Source organism: Cotesia typhae, unplaced genomic scaffold (genome assembly GCF_013202065.1).
Source record: "Cotesia typhae breed Kobodo isofemale line unplaced genomic scaffold, CoteBio_Ctyphae contig_4, whole genome shotgun sequence".
Classification (NCBI taxonomy): domain Eukaryota; kingdom Metazoa; phylum Arthropoda; class Insecta; order Hymenoptera; family Braconidae; genus Cotesia; species Cotesia typhae.
In genome coordinates this window covers 5700678-5715838 of record NW_027423748.1, presented here as the reverse complement: position 1 = coordinate 5715838, position 15161 = coordinate 5700678, and the positions used below count along the sequence as shown (strand labels likewise).

Sequence of the window (15161 nt, the reverse complement as noted above, 5' to 3'; positions counted from 1 at the left end):
TTCTTTCCAGTTACTAAAAATATCTTTAATTATGAAATAACTCTGCAAACTTTCTTTTGCAAACAAAAAAAAAATAACAGCTACTATTTTCCATAAATTTAAATAAAAAAATAATGAGCTGTTTACGTTATAAACGAATTAATGAATATACTAACCCATTAGTGCAATAAGATCGCCTTCAAGAAAGCTCAGCTGATTTTCCCCAGAACTCAAGTAAGCAAAAAGTGCACGCGCTAATGAAGCTTCACCCCATACGCCTGAATTAACACCAGTTCCAGATCCACCCCCACCGCTAGTGCTACCCACCACGCTGTTCCTCGATGTCGGAGCCATTGATCTAGGTCGTGATGGAGTTTCTGGTATATCTGCAAAAATATTCTTGTTTACTTACTCGAAAAATTGATTAAAATAGTACCAATCGTTGAATAAATATTGAAATTTTTTTTTTTTTTTTTTTTTCATTGAGTCGTATTTATAAATATTTCTTTTGTTCAATATTACTTTCCGGACTTTCGATCAAAATATTTTTTGCAATTTAGAGGTATAGCAAATCTTGCATTAAAATACGTTCTAATTCTCGAAGTTGAAAGCTATTAAGCTTTGAAAAAGTTATTGCGAAATTTAGTTTTCGTCCAAAAATAGGGTTAAGAATCTCTGACAGTGGGCGCATGATCATTTTTTGAACAATATCACTAAATTTTTGGTAATTAAAGATAATTGTCTATGTTATTCTTCATGAAATAAATAAATTAAAATAATAATAATAAATAAGATAAATGTGAATGAAGCCAGTGAGTTAGGAATCACTAATTTGTAAAATTTATAAATTATATGTTATCAGTGTGTAATTAACGATTGCTATGTAAATATGATATTAATGAATAAATTATGAAATGAAAAAAATTTTTAAGTTCTCTAAAGAGCTCATCTAACATTGATTGTTAGACTAATAAATTACTAAACCAATTTTTTAGAAAACCAGAAATTTGAATATTGCAATACGCGCGCGCCTAAATTTGAACCAATAATGAATTGTGGCTCAATTTTTGCGAGTTTCGACCTTTGACTAACTTCAAGACTATCATGTACTTTAATTTAGAGGATTACACATTTTTAGAAAAAATTAAAAAATAATAATAAATAATATTTTTATTTTCATATATTGTTTGATAAGGCTATATTTGACCAGAAAATATTTTCACAAAACATGGTTTTCAAGTATTGTTGATTCATGAAACTCCCTGATATTTATATTTATTTACATACATAAAAATTTGGTAATCTAACGAGTCTGCAATACCACTTGAAGAATGTTCCACTATTCGATTCTGGTGTATTATATAATCTGGTACTCGATGTACAATTGCAATCGTATATGCATCGGTTAGTCGGATATTTTGGAATCCCTATCATAGCATATGGATATACGTCACTTTTTTTTATAAATGTATGCATGTATGTATGTATGGGTGTGCATACAATTGCTACAAGCATGTTTCAACAATTTGAGTAGGTATCAATATATCTTTCATAAATTTGAAATTAATTTGCTCCAGTTGGATGCCAAATTCTTGACGTAAGAATGATATGTATCAGGTGTGCTCGAAGAGATTTATGCTGTTGTGTGGATTGTTGAATGTTGAATGTGCGGGTATACAGAAGGAGGAAGAGTGATAAATGAGAAGAAAAGGATGAGGATGAGGAAGTTGAGAATCTAGTTGATGCATAAATCTGTAAGATTAATTACCTGGTTCAAGCGACAAGCTTGAGGCATGGAGATTAGCTTCTGACCTTGCCCTTGATAGCGCCGAAGAGAGATGAGAGGGCGCTCCGGCGTGCAAAGAAGAGGGCGGGTGGCTCGGTGGTGGACCAAGACGAAGTTCCAGGCAGGAACTGTCCATACTTCTTGTTTTTCTCAGCTGGGAACTCATGGTCAATTCAGAACCCCCGTTCTCCTCGTCCTCGGGCCAGAACGACACTTGCTGCAGAAGTACCAAGAATTAATGGGGAGATAGTTTTTGTTGTTACGTACTGTTTATTTTCCGAAAGTGTAAGAGGGAAAGTTCTGATTCACTTACACGAAGTCGGGATGCAAACATGTCTTCCACGGATTGAGGCAAATATTCACGAGTGTTTGCAACTTCACGCCATTCGTCCACGGAAGGATGTAGAGCTGCCAAGGCAACTTCGTGAAAGCTCGCGTAGTGTTTGGCTAGTGAACATTGTCGCTCCAGGACGAACCCGTATCTTCTGCGTTCTTGGGTCATTGCCTGAAACATTTAAGTTTTAGTTAGTTATTTGTTGAAAGAAAAAAAAAAAAAGAAAAAACAGGTTGTTATTTATAAGTGGAACTTGACCTATTTTCAGCCATAAGAACATGTTGTATTCTTCAACGGATAAATTCAGTATCCAAAAAAATTAAATTTTATAAAAATTTTTGAATTTGAAAAAGCTTCATAATTAAAATTTGACATTTGATCAACAATTTGAAAGTGATGCGCATTAAATTTTTAACATTATCATATTTTTTTTGCGCATCAAAAGTAGAATAAAAAAAATTGCCGACGCACCACTCATTAGAATTTTATCAAATACGTGAAATTGTAAACATTAGAAATTAAAAAAAATTTTTCAATAGTTTTACTCTCAATTCATGACAAAAAAATTTTAAAAACTAGCCTACTAAATTTTTCATCAAAAGTATAAATTCTTTAAGTCTAAAAATTTCCATAAAATTCAATTTTTTGGAAATCAAACCAATTTTTACCTTCCATCTGAGAAAAAAAAAAAATTTTAAAAAGAAAAAAAAATGTATCACAATTTTTTGATGAAAAATTAATTTTTTGGTCGTAATGATAATTTTTTAACTGTTAAACAACTAACTTGCGTTGAGAATAAAAATAAACAGAAAATAAAAATAATATAAAAAAAAAGCTTACATTTTTAAGACTTTGTTCACAAAAAGCATCGAGTTTAGATTTTTCCTCCTCAAGAATCTGCATGTTCTTTAATTCCTTATCCATGGCTAATCCGCTCTTACTCGCTCCACGTGATTTTTTCCTTTGTTTTTTCATAGTTGCCGCGGCTTTGCTATAAGTTTCGGACCTCGTTTTATGCTGTTGAAGAAATTTTTTCTGCTCACTCTGCACAACTTTCGTGTCTTTTTCCAGGTTCGTTTCCAGGGGAACTAGCAAGTCTACGTAGAACGCTTTCAGCTGAAAACAAAAAATATGCTCATTTGATATAATTGAAAAAATTTCTCATTGGAATCTTAATTAAAACGTCACCGATAATTACATCTGGAAATAATTAAACAAAGAAAAGTTGATTCAAAAGAATTTTTTTTTATTCTCTTATCAGTGATGAAATGTATGCGAGCGTCGTTATATTATTAAACTGATGAATTCAAACTGGGTGGAGGAAAAATTCAAGTTAACCCGATTCCTCGCCTAATTAGCGAAAAAACTCAGTTGATAAAAAATTTAAAGAGTTTTTTAATTTTATTTTAAATATTCATAATTTTTAATACTCTGCAAGAACATTATCCGTTTTTTTTTTTTTTTTTTTAAGATAAATCAATAGAAAGTTTTTAAGTAATTGACATTTTTGAGTAACGAGAATAATTTTAATATTTGACAAAAAACAGAATTTTATTAATGTGTTATTTATTGTATTTCGTTAATTGTAAGAAAAATTATTTACTTTGAGCATTGAGTAGAATTATTTGTAAACGAGGTACTTGCAAATAATAGGGCCCAAATAAAACTATCTATAACTTTTGATGTTAATAATTATTTAAGGACATTTTCTGTTTAAAATGGATAAAAATTGATTATGTTTTCTATGAGCAAAAAAAAAAAATTAAATAATCATGTGACTTTCTAAATGATTTTGCACCGATAAAAAAATTTAACTTGATTCAAGAGAAAAAATCTTTGACCAAAAACATAATTTTGAAGATTTTGATCATCTTAAATCAAGCAGAAAAATTCTCAAATAAAATAAAATTCACTTTAACCAAGAGCAATTTCTTCGTTCAAAAATTTTCCAACTCTTCTCGATTTATTTTTTTTTTTTTCAGTATGTAATTATTGATCTTATAAATACTAAATATACTTGTAATATATTACGAATTAGTAATCAGTTTAAAATTATTACGGTTTTAACAAATGTTCAATTTTTGTTTATGATTAAAAAAATAGTCTTTGTTCATATTTAAAAAAAATGTTTGATTTATAATCAACATGAAAATTTATTAGTTAAGTTGGATACTCTTTATTTCACAAACATAATTACTTAGCTGGGCCTTCGTAACCCGCCCGCAGTTTATGTTAAATAAACTTCAGTAATTTAATTTAATTTGTTTTCACCTAAAAATAATAATTTAAAAAAAAATTATCATGAAAAAAGTTTTATCTCTAAAAATTCTATGAGGTTTTAAAAAAATAGTAACTCAAAATAAATGTGTAATTAAACCAAGAATTGTATATGAATGAGCTTTCTTTATCGGAAATAGTAATTTACTTTTTTGTATTCTCTCATGTGTAATATTATAAAAATAACAATGAAAAAATGGAGCTACCCAAAGAGAAATTTAAAAGTTGTAATAAAAGAGAGAACAAAATAAAATAGGATAAAAATTTGGAATAGAAGAGATTCAACAGAGTACATAAAATAGATGGTAAAAGTTAAATTTTTTTCACTAAAAAAAAAACTACAAATAGTACAGAGGTTTTTCGTATTGGTAAATTTATATATCTTTCATACGCACGCTCCACCGCGTTAGTACGAAAAATCTCATTGCTCTTCGTTTGGGTTGTTTGAATTTTTTATACCTGAATGAGTGTCCATTGATCATTCTCTTTTCGGTTTAATGAACATTGATTACCGGTAAAAATATTTTATCGAAAAATAAACGAAAATGCGTAACTTGTTTGCGTTTAATTGGAAACATTTAGCAGCGTGTCGGGACGTGGGAGTCAAAACTCTACTAATGCCAGGATAAATATTATATTATTTCATTTTCATTTTTATTTTTATTTATTCAACGCTTATTCTCGGAGGAGGTAATGACGAGTGTGTATCGAGAGAAAAATATTATTTAAATAGAGAGGGAAAAATTTAAAACCTGCTTTCGCTTCATTGAAGCACAATAACGCGGGGAATCGAACGTTCTACTATGTACAATGTAGATTAAAAATCAGAAAATTTTTCGTACCTATAACCGAGTTCTTAGATTTAAAAATACATATCTTCAGTTTGTTATTTTTCCGTACTGTCAAGAGAGTGAAAAACGTCTGAAATTGGTTGAATGAACCGTTTTTTCCTCGAGGTTAGTTAGTTAAGCTCATACTTGCAAAATAAAAAATAGAAATAAGAAGAGAAGACTACAATGGAGTGAAATAAAACAAAATTGCTAAAAGAAGAAAGTGAGAAAGAAGTAAGCGAATAGAATATACGCTCATTGCGCTGGATAAAGCGCTAAAAATCTCGTTGAGTCACGGACCTTTTGCAGCGGCGAATCGCCTCTGAGGCCGTACAAACATCTTCCACTGTGTAAATTCAAACAGATGAAAACTACGGTCTTTTATTCGCATCTAAACTCAGCTACTTTTTTCATGGAACTACTAATCAATCACTTACTTTTATTGTCAGTTTCAAGTGTCTGCTACAGATAGAAAGTCCATTTTTTTGAGCTTGGTTAGACAAGTGTTTTACAAGCCATTACTTTTGTTTTCGATAATGAAATTTGGTAATTAATTAGAAGCAATATAATGAATGAAAAAATTTTAGCTTTTTTGCGATTTTGCACACTGATAGAAAAATTTGTTAATATTTAATAAACTTAATAAATTATTCTTTAGTATTAGATTGATAATTAATAAACGATTTATTAATCGTTCTCATCTGTTGATTTAATGATTTAACACACTAGAATGTTAAATTCTATACACTAGAGTGTAATATTCTACCCACAAATTTTAATACTCTATACAATGACGAAAAATTTTTTACTGTGTTGAATAGATAAAAAATTTTATTAGATAAGGTAGATTAATACTTTTCTTATTAAAAAATAAAGAATATTAAATAAAACAATCAAAAATTGTTTTCTTTTTTTTTTAAGTGAAAATTATGTGTATCGTATTTTTATTATAAAAGGTTATGACACTATTTGTTGATGAACGGTCTTCATTTCAATCGATAAATTAAAAGGTAATAACAATTGTAAGCATATTGAATAAATAGAAGTTTTAAAATAAATAAATTTATTGATAGCTAAAAAAATTTTCCATCGCTTGGTAGATAAAAATTTTTTAAACGAGCAATGCAATTGCTCTTGAAAAATTCGCGAGAGATTTTTGTGCTGATAAAATATTGAAGATATGACAAAAAAACGAATTGTTTCAATATTTTAAAAACGACAAAAAATCAAAAACAAAAATGTTCGTAAACAATTTCAAATGAAGAGTAAAAAAAAAAAATTTAACCTTTTATTCAAGACGAGCGTGAATTTTTTAATGAAAATTTTCTTAAATATTCTTTTACACGAAATATTCTAAGATGTGTATCTTTTTTTTAATGCCAGCCATACTAATAATAATAATAAAAAATAATTATCAGCCACCTAAAACGTAAAAGAGCACGGGCGTAGATAATCATACTAATTAGCCTTTTCTTTTTAAAGGGGCTAATTTTCCCCCTAATCTTCAATCAGCCTTATCTTAATGACCGACATCATCCCCAATCTCTCCAACTCGAACACAAATAAATTTTTTATTAATTATTATTTTACGTAAAAACAACACTATACCGACAATATTGAATAATGATAACAAAGAATTGTTATCATTGTTTGAGAGTATGAAAAACGAATACAATTACATTGATAAAATTTCGTTGCATTTTAACGTGCATTGATTCTAATCTCTCTTATTATATTCAAAAAGATGTATATGCCTTTGAAATAGCACTTGTTCCGAGCACAAGCTCATTGCAACATTCTAGTCAGTTGTTACGTATTAAACTTTGAAACCTCACCGAGCCGAAGGAAACTTTTAATCCGATCAACGTCTCGACTACTTCCTCATCCTCGTTTCCATCCCGCTCCGTTTTACCTGAGGGGACACTTCACAAAGACTTATACACGATAAAATACATTTGACTTCACATTTGTATAGGGCGTAACATACACAACATTTAAACTTATTCTTTTTTATACTATTATCATATTAAATAAAATTAAATTTACCTGTGTAATATATCTACCTACATATAAGCAAAATAATTTTCTTTTGACGCTCCATCATGTCAAAACTACACAGTAAAAAATTTTTCGTCATTGTCTAGAGTGTTAAAATTTGTGTGTAGAATATTACACACTAGTGAGTAAAATTTATCATTCTTATGTGTTGATTTAATGATTTAACACACTAGAATGTTAAATTTAACACTCTACACAATGACGAAAAATTTTTTACTGTGTACTGAATCTATCGGGATGAGATTGCGACCATTTGAATTTTCAATTTTATTCGGGTTGTTAAACAAAAATTTTTTTTACTAATCGAAAAAAATTTTTTCTGAAAATTAAATGTTTTGAATTTTGAATTTTTTCAAAATTTTGATTTTTATTCTTTTGTATTTGATATATTTCGCAAATATATATAAAATTAATTATTTAGATGGGTATACTCAATTGAAAGGTTTCGATGAGTGTAACATTGGAATGAGCATGCATCATAGAAAATGTCGATAACTTAGAAATTACATTGTATCTTGTCAACTAATAATATCAAATTTTTTACACATTTTATATATTTCACAAATATTATATACATATATATTGCACGACTCATGATGTGAAGCATCAGAGAGTGCTTGACGATCGAAAAATTTGTTTTGCTTCGATTTCGCAACTATTTATTTAATTACACGATTGATAATCCACAAAGTGTAATTAATTTGCACATCATTCAATAGATAATTTAATGGAGATTAATTCTGTCACTGATAAAAATCAATTTAAGATAATAGAACCAGAAAAAAATATCAAAGTAGTTAAAATAAAATTCCTGTCAGTCAACTCAAATTTCCGTTTGAAACACGATATCTTGCGTAAAAAATTCACGAATTCAATCAGTTTTTTTTTTATTAGCTTGGCATTCACTTTGCGGAGATTAGCATTGGAGATGGTCATCATATTTAATGCGGTTTAATTGTTATTAACGAAAAACAAAAATCAATGAAAGAAATGGCTTGGTACATAAAACTTGTTTCAGTTAAATAAAAATTTATTATTGTATAAGAACTCTGTACTTGGATGTTTTCCGAATTAAAATCAGGATTAAAATTAGATATTAATTATAATTATGGTAATTATAATGTTTTTTTGATGCATTATTGGTCGTAAGCTCGTATTTGTTTCAAAATATAAATTCAACGATAAAATTTTTTATGAGACAAAATTAATTTTGATCTTGTATGAAAGGTTAGATTTTCCACAAAATAAAAGCACAAAGAATAACACTATAGATGAATATGCTAAAATATTTTTTAATCCACATTTTCATGTATTACTCTTTCTTACGCCGTAATAATCTAAAAAGTGTATTAACATAACACATCTAAAACATTATTTTTCTCATATTTTTTAATATTTATTTAGAGGTTTACTTTAATCTAGACACCAGCGCCAGAGAAATCCGTTAGAAGTGTATGCAGAAAGGATTATATAGAAGAGATAATAATAACAATGAGGCAAGAAGAAACAAAGTGAAAAGTATCTCAGCTTCTCCGTTGATACGTCAAGTATAAAGAAGCTGCAATAGAGTTTGAGCTGGAGTGAGTTCACGTTGGGGTGGAATTGGAATGCTAAGATATGGTTTCCACGGATGCTTCAGACAAGAAATGCTTGTCGATTTCGGATTATTGAGAATACTACATCATGCTGATGATGGCTTTCGTAAACTACATCTGACTTTATTCCCATTTTCTTCGGTGTACACACTCATGCTACTATCAGTACTTATGGTGCTCGCTATAATTTATTTGATAGCAAATAAAAAAAAAATCTAAGTTCAACTTTGGGATAGGATACAGTATTTTTATTGTTTGATGGTATCAAGCAGTACGTGACAGTGAAATCGGTTAAATTGAGTAGAAAAGCTTTTACGGGAAAATATATCTTACGAAAATTTCTTTTTTGGTTCAGTGATACCTTCCTTTATTATCACGTTTATACTATGTGAGATTTATTGAAATTTAGCTTGTTTTTTTTTCTTTTCGTAGCACTTCCCCTCTCAAACTGGTTTAAAACGGGCCAAGAAAGTATGTTAAAATTTCATTTAATAAGACATTTGTATTCAAGATAATCTTCCATTTTTACAATGAGCTTTTGATACTAGAAACTGTCTTAAAAAAAAAATTGCTATCAGTAAGGCACTGAAAAAAAAAAAAAATTACTTGATTAAAAAAAAATATTATTTTTGAAATTCCACTCTGAGCTAGTGACATTCAGTTCGAATTGATAAAAAAATTGATTCACGGATCAAGAAAATAAATTTCGAGAATAAAGAGAAAAAGTTTACCATTTAAGAATTTATTAGAAAGTGCTAATATAGTATTTTCATAAATTATAAACTAATTTTACTTAAAAATTTTATAAGAATTTGGAACTCAAATTCTGACCAAAATATAGTAGTTATAAAAAATTAAAAAGACAATTTATTTGTAGGGAATTTAATTTTCTTTACAGAAGGTTTTCATTAATTTTCTCGTATCTTTGATAGTTTACTAAAAATTTAATCTTAATTCTTTACAAATAATTTTTTTGCATGGCTGCTTCATAGAGATTATTTATTCTTATATCTTAATGATTTAAAGCTAAGAATTTGTTATTTTAATCAAAACAATTAGTTTTCTGCAAAATTATTTTCTTAGCTCAAAAATTTTTCTCTTGAACCAACAAATTTTTTTTAATTTAAGTAAATCACCTGAAGAAACTATTTTTTTCTTTCAGTTTAACTAAATTACCTAAAAAAATAATTATGTAAATTAAATCATAGAAGAATGTAATGAAATGAAATAAAAATTCCATCGGGAAAGTCTTTGCAGGAATGTCTTTTTTCTCATGAAAGTTGTAAATAATTTATGAAGAAAAATAAATATAATTAAATTTAGAGAGTAAGTTTGATTGAATAAGACACCAGTAGTGGAAATTGGATAGCGTTCGGAGCTTCATTACTCTTGTTCGTTTTGTTGTACGAGAAAATGTCGTTTCTTTACCCAAAGACATCAAGCATTTAAATTATTTAAATAAACTTTGGCAAGGCAATTAAAAGCTCTGATTTATGCACCCTGCAAGGAATCCAGCGGTGAGACGGAGACCAAGGACCCGTATAATTCGAAAGTATATAGCACTATAAGGAGGAAATAGTCTTATTCTTGCGTGAAAACTGAATCTGAGATGTCGTTATACGAAGCGACGAGTAACTCGAGTGGGTGAATTTTTCGGCGGGTGTCGCTGCTGGAATATTAATTGGAAACTTTAAATAATTTTAACGTACGTTTATATTTAACTCTTTCCACACTTTAGTCATCGTCTACAAAATTTTTAGCCATGAAAAAAAAAGTTCAGCTGGTCCTAATGTGCATACCTTAAGTAACACACTTGTGTTGTACGTAAACTGATCAAAATAAAATTTAAATACACAAAAAGTTTTCACTAATAAACTTCAACACTATTTCCAAAGTATAACGTTGCCTTTTGAGTTTATATTCACTACTGGCCAAACTAAAAATTGAACTAAATATTGAACAATATTTTAACTTCTCTTAAATATTTTCGGTATTTTATAAATTTTTTTTACCCCAGTACCGAAACTCCTTATCCAGGAATATTTATCGTCCCATTTCGTTCTCTAAGTACATAGTAAGAGCCACATTTTTATGTTCATTGTCCGGGCAGAATGGAAGTGCTGCTTGGAAAGTAAAAAAGGAAAATAATATGTAGACGTCTTTAAAGAGCACTATTGCAAAACGATTCAGATACAAAAAATAATACATGGCTCTTCCGAGTGTAAACCTGACGTTATAATTGGAGCTTTAATACTGGCAATAAAATTGTTGGGTTTTGTTGTTGTTTATGCTTATACATTGTAAATAACTTTCTGATAGTATCACCGGAAGAAAGAAAATTCATTAAGAAAATAAAGGACATTATAAGTCTAAAATAATTGCTTCAAGATAATACTTATAAATTTAACCTGACGTTTTAATCTACTCTTAATTTATATCAGAGCAATATATTTTGCGGCGTAGAGTGCACGATAGTTAATAATTTTTAGTTTTATGGATATTGCTAGCTCACTACTTCCTGATCGTGTCAAAAGCGACCTTATTTTTGTCTTTACCATTGACAATAATGATCAGTTTAAAGGTTTAAAGATTTACCGATAGTGAAATGTTTCTTTGGTTGGAAAAATATTTATTACCCAAAAAATTCAAAAACTACTTAACTGTTTTCTTTCAATATTTACCAATTTGAGAACTAATTAAGATTTTTGTGAGTTGTTCTGAATCAAAAACATAATAGCCCAATAAATAAGGCAATTTTGTTGAATCAAATAGTTACAGCTTAGAAAAATCCCATTTAAAAAAATTTCGATACCAAACCAGTTAGAAAAGAGAGAAAGGAATTTATTTATAATTTATATGTAAACAAACAAAAATGAAAATTGAAAAATTTTTATCTCGATCACTATTAAATTGACGCTTTTGGTATTCACAGAAAATGTTATCGGCTCAAAAAGAGTTACAGTTTGCTTTTTAGTAGATTCGCGTCCAGTCAATCGATCATTGACCCTGAGTAACATTTTTAAATTTTTCTTAAATATCTGTGCGAAGCCAAGGCGGGCTAGTTTTTTATACAAAAACAAATATTTTAAGATTTGGCAAAAATTTTTATCCCAAAAATTCAATTTTTTATAATCAAAAATCTGTTTTTTAAAAAACGTATACATCTCAGAAACTAACTACATTAAAAATTCTGCTTTGCCAAAACAAAATCTGATTCAAAAATTATGGACAAAAAAAGTCAATGAAAAAATTTTTTTTATTAAAAACAACGAATAAAACACTTACAATATTCATTTCTTGATCTTGAATTTCTTTATAGACTTCAACAATTCTCATCAAAGCGGAGCCTGGAACATAAAGGTAATAAAATAATGTAGATTTACCAAAATAATTATTAAGTGTAACACCTTATGTAGCTTCTAAATATATATGCTTTTGTTTTTTTCTTTTTTTCTTTCTAATTGTTAATTAGCCTTATTAGTTTATAGCATTTAAAGTATAGAAAATTTGATTCAAATAGAATCATCTTATTCGTAAGTATCTATACTCTGTCTCTATCTACAACCATGTATAAATTGAGTAACCCTGTTATTGACCCTATAGGCTGTTGGGTTTAAATAAAGGCAATAATGATAACAATAATAGACGAAAGAAAAGAAACTAAAAGTATAATTGTATTTACCATTTTAATTTATTGTAAATAGAAAATAAAAGTTGGATGGAATGTTTTTCAGCATAAAATAAGCTTTTGTGAGTTAAAAAATAAGTAAAAAATATGATAATAAAAGAAAAGTTTTCTTTAAAGTAGCGATAAAGGATGGAGCTCAGTAACGGTATTTACAGGGGTTGCAAGTCAAATAGGAGTGAGGCCAAACGGGCATTGCGGCATAGCATCTTGAATTATTCAAAGACCAGTGGCGATACTTTAATCCGGTTGGTGTTCAGAGTTGTGGACCGAGCTTAAGCGCGTGGCGCCAACGCTTTCCCAAGTGACTTTCGCGGCGAAAGGGAGTTCAGTTCTCGCTTACACTTTTTTCTCGCTTTAATATTTTATCTTTGATACTATCCCCCACGGAAATAATGTAAATATTAAAAATAATTCATACTGTGTCCACAAACTCCAGAATTTACTTTTAATTGATTTTAATTAATTTTGGGATTTTACGGTTACATTTTTTTTTATGTACCTCGTTCTGAATTTTTTAATCAATTTTTTTTTTTTTTTTTTTTCATTGGTAGCATAGAAAATTTTAATTACGCAGATTGTTGATGAAATTTATATCGGAAATGAAAAATTGCGAGTAGAAATTGTAAATTTTTTTTTATTAGAAGTAAAGCCCATTAATTATCGGCGCCATAGTAATGGATTTACGGGGGACACCAATGATTCATGAGTAGAATTAAGAGTTAAGAATTAAGAATTAAGAGTTAATTAAAATTATAATGCGTCACTAGATTTTTACCCGATAGATAAATAATTTATGTCACTTTATTGATGATACTAATGAACAAGCCTATGTTTTTGATGAAGATAGAAAATTATACTACATTATTTTACTCTTTTTTTGAGATATTAAGTTGAAACTAATTAAATAAAAAAAAATAAAACAAAGAGAAAAATTCCATTGATCAAAAACATTACCGAGTTTTTTCAAAAGTACCAAATACTCTTAAATTTTCGTTATTTTGCATAGTTTTAAAAGAAAAGTCTCTATTCATCAATTCAACATAAATAAATTTAATTTCGTAACTAAATATAATAAAATTTATTGAAAGCAGTAAGATGGACGGAGGAGTTGAAGTTCCAACTAAAGTTCACAAGACAAAATTTATGCTTGTAAGCTTTGATGATCTAAAGTTAGTTACAGTATTCTGCGTAACATAGCAGTAGTATTAATATCCTCCGTAACAAGAAGGTAGTAGTAGATTTCGTCCCGACATTGTCATGATTTCTTTACAATATCAACGAATTAACAGCTTCAAAATATAATTTTCGCAAGTTCTGTAAAAGACGCAGTTTAAAACTAAAATTTAATACTTAGAATTAAGTTTTACAAAAATATTGATTGAAATTGTATTTTTTACAGTTTTTAAGGATACGTTTTAAAAAGTTTATAAAAATTAAAATTTTATTTTTCAGCTGTAAATTTTCAATTTTTCTATTCGGGGTAGTAAATTATTAAAATGAATGATATAAACAGTAATAAAAATCCAAATTTTATTTTCCGTGAATACATAAGAATTTCTTATGTCTAGAGAACGATATTTAAAAAATATATCTAAAAAACGATATTTCGAATCAAGATTAAGGATTTTTAAAAATAATTTTCTTGAATCAAGTATTTTTTAATAAGTGCAAAAAATTTCCTCAAATGAATACAGTAATTCTATTAAAATTTTAAATGAATTTTAATCCCTGTTAAAAAATGATTGCTAAGAAATCTAGAGCAAGCAAAATAATCTCAATGATCGTTATAAATTAAAAAGACTATAGTGAGTGAGAAATCGGGGTGTCACATCTCGAGCAAGCAATGTGGTAATCATCAGCAATACGTAAAGCTCAAACCACCAGGAACACCGCCGGGAAATCGGGGAGCATTGTAACCAGGTGTGTGTGTGTGTATGAATAGAAGCTCTTGTATATGCGAGATAGAACAGTGACTAAGGGAGCGGAGAGTGAGATCCAAAGGGGAGGTGTAACGCAGCGTAACGACGCTTACGGGGCTTTGGTTCCGATATGCGGCTTCACTGGGATCGGGTTAATGCTCGAAGCAAGGATTTAGTGAGAGAACGTAAACAGGAACAACAAACCCCAGCCCTATTTTGCGCTGCAATTCCTCAGCAAGCACCCAAAAAATTGTTAATAAATTAATAACAATTAAAAAAAGGTTTCGAGTACTGATTTTCTGCATCATTGCACATTCTTTATACATTTGCGACCAACTAATGACCAAATTTTTTTGTTATTTAATTTTGGTTATGTTTTATGTTCAGAGTCCTCTTAATTTGTGTTTGGTTAATACACCATCGCGCTACTCTACTAAATCCATTGGCAACAATGAAGCCACCCTCAAAGTGTGCAGTTCATTGAACCGATCGAAATTAAATTCTTTATTTAGTTTCAGTTGGTAAGCTCAAAATGTATAAAAATATTTAACCCCGCCCTCGAAATATCGATTTTAAAGTAAACTCGTGAGGAGACAAGTTCTGAAGTTTAGTTTTTAAACAGCAGTAACCAAGAGAATACCCGGTGCATAAAGGTCGGAAGCTGAAGAAACTTCCTACAACGGTAGAGCTTTTGC

General features: G+C 28.9%; 1 protein-coding gene across 2 annotated transcripts in view; it reads right to left on the bottom strand.

Moving 5' to 3' along the window:
• The window catches only part of Irsp53 (Insulin receptor substrate 53 kDa), a 140265-nt gene that overhangs the window by 10278 nt on the left and 114826 nt on the right, over nucleotides 1-15161 (bottom strand). For both annotated transcript variants that reach the window (XM_074242244.1, XM_074242245.1), the window contains exons 5-9: nucleotides 12145-12206; nucleotides 2940-3215; nucleotides 2079-2270; nucleotides 1748-1982; nucleotides 156-365 (exon numbers count right to left, since the gene is read on the bottom strand). In XM_074242244.1, coding sequence (XP_074098345.1) covers nucleotides 156-365; nucleotides 1748-1982; nucleotides 2079-2270; nucleotides 2940-3215; nucleotides 12145-12206 — 975 coding nt within the window. The remainder of the gene's footprint in view (nucleotides 1-155; nucleotides 366-1747; nucleotides 1983-2078; nucleotides 2271-2939; nucleotides 3216-12144; nucleotides 12207-15161) is intronic.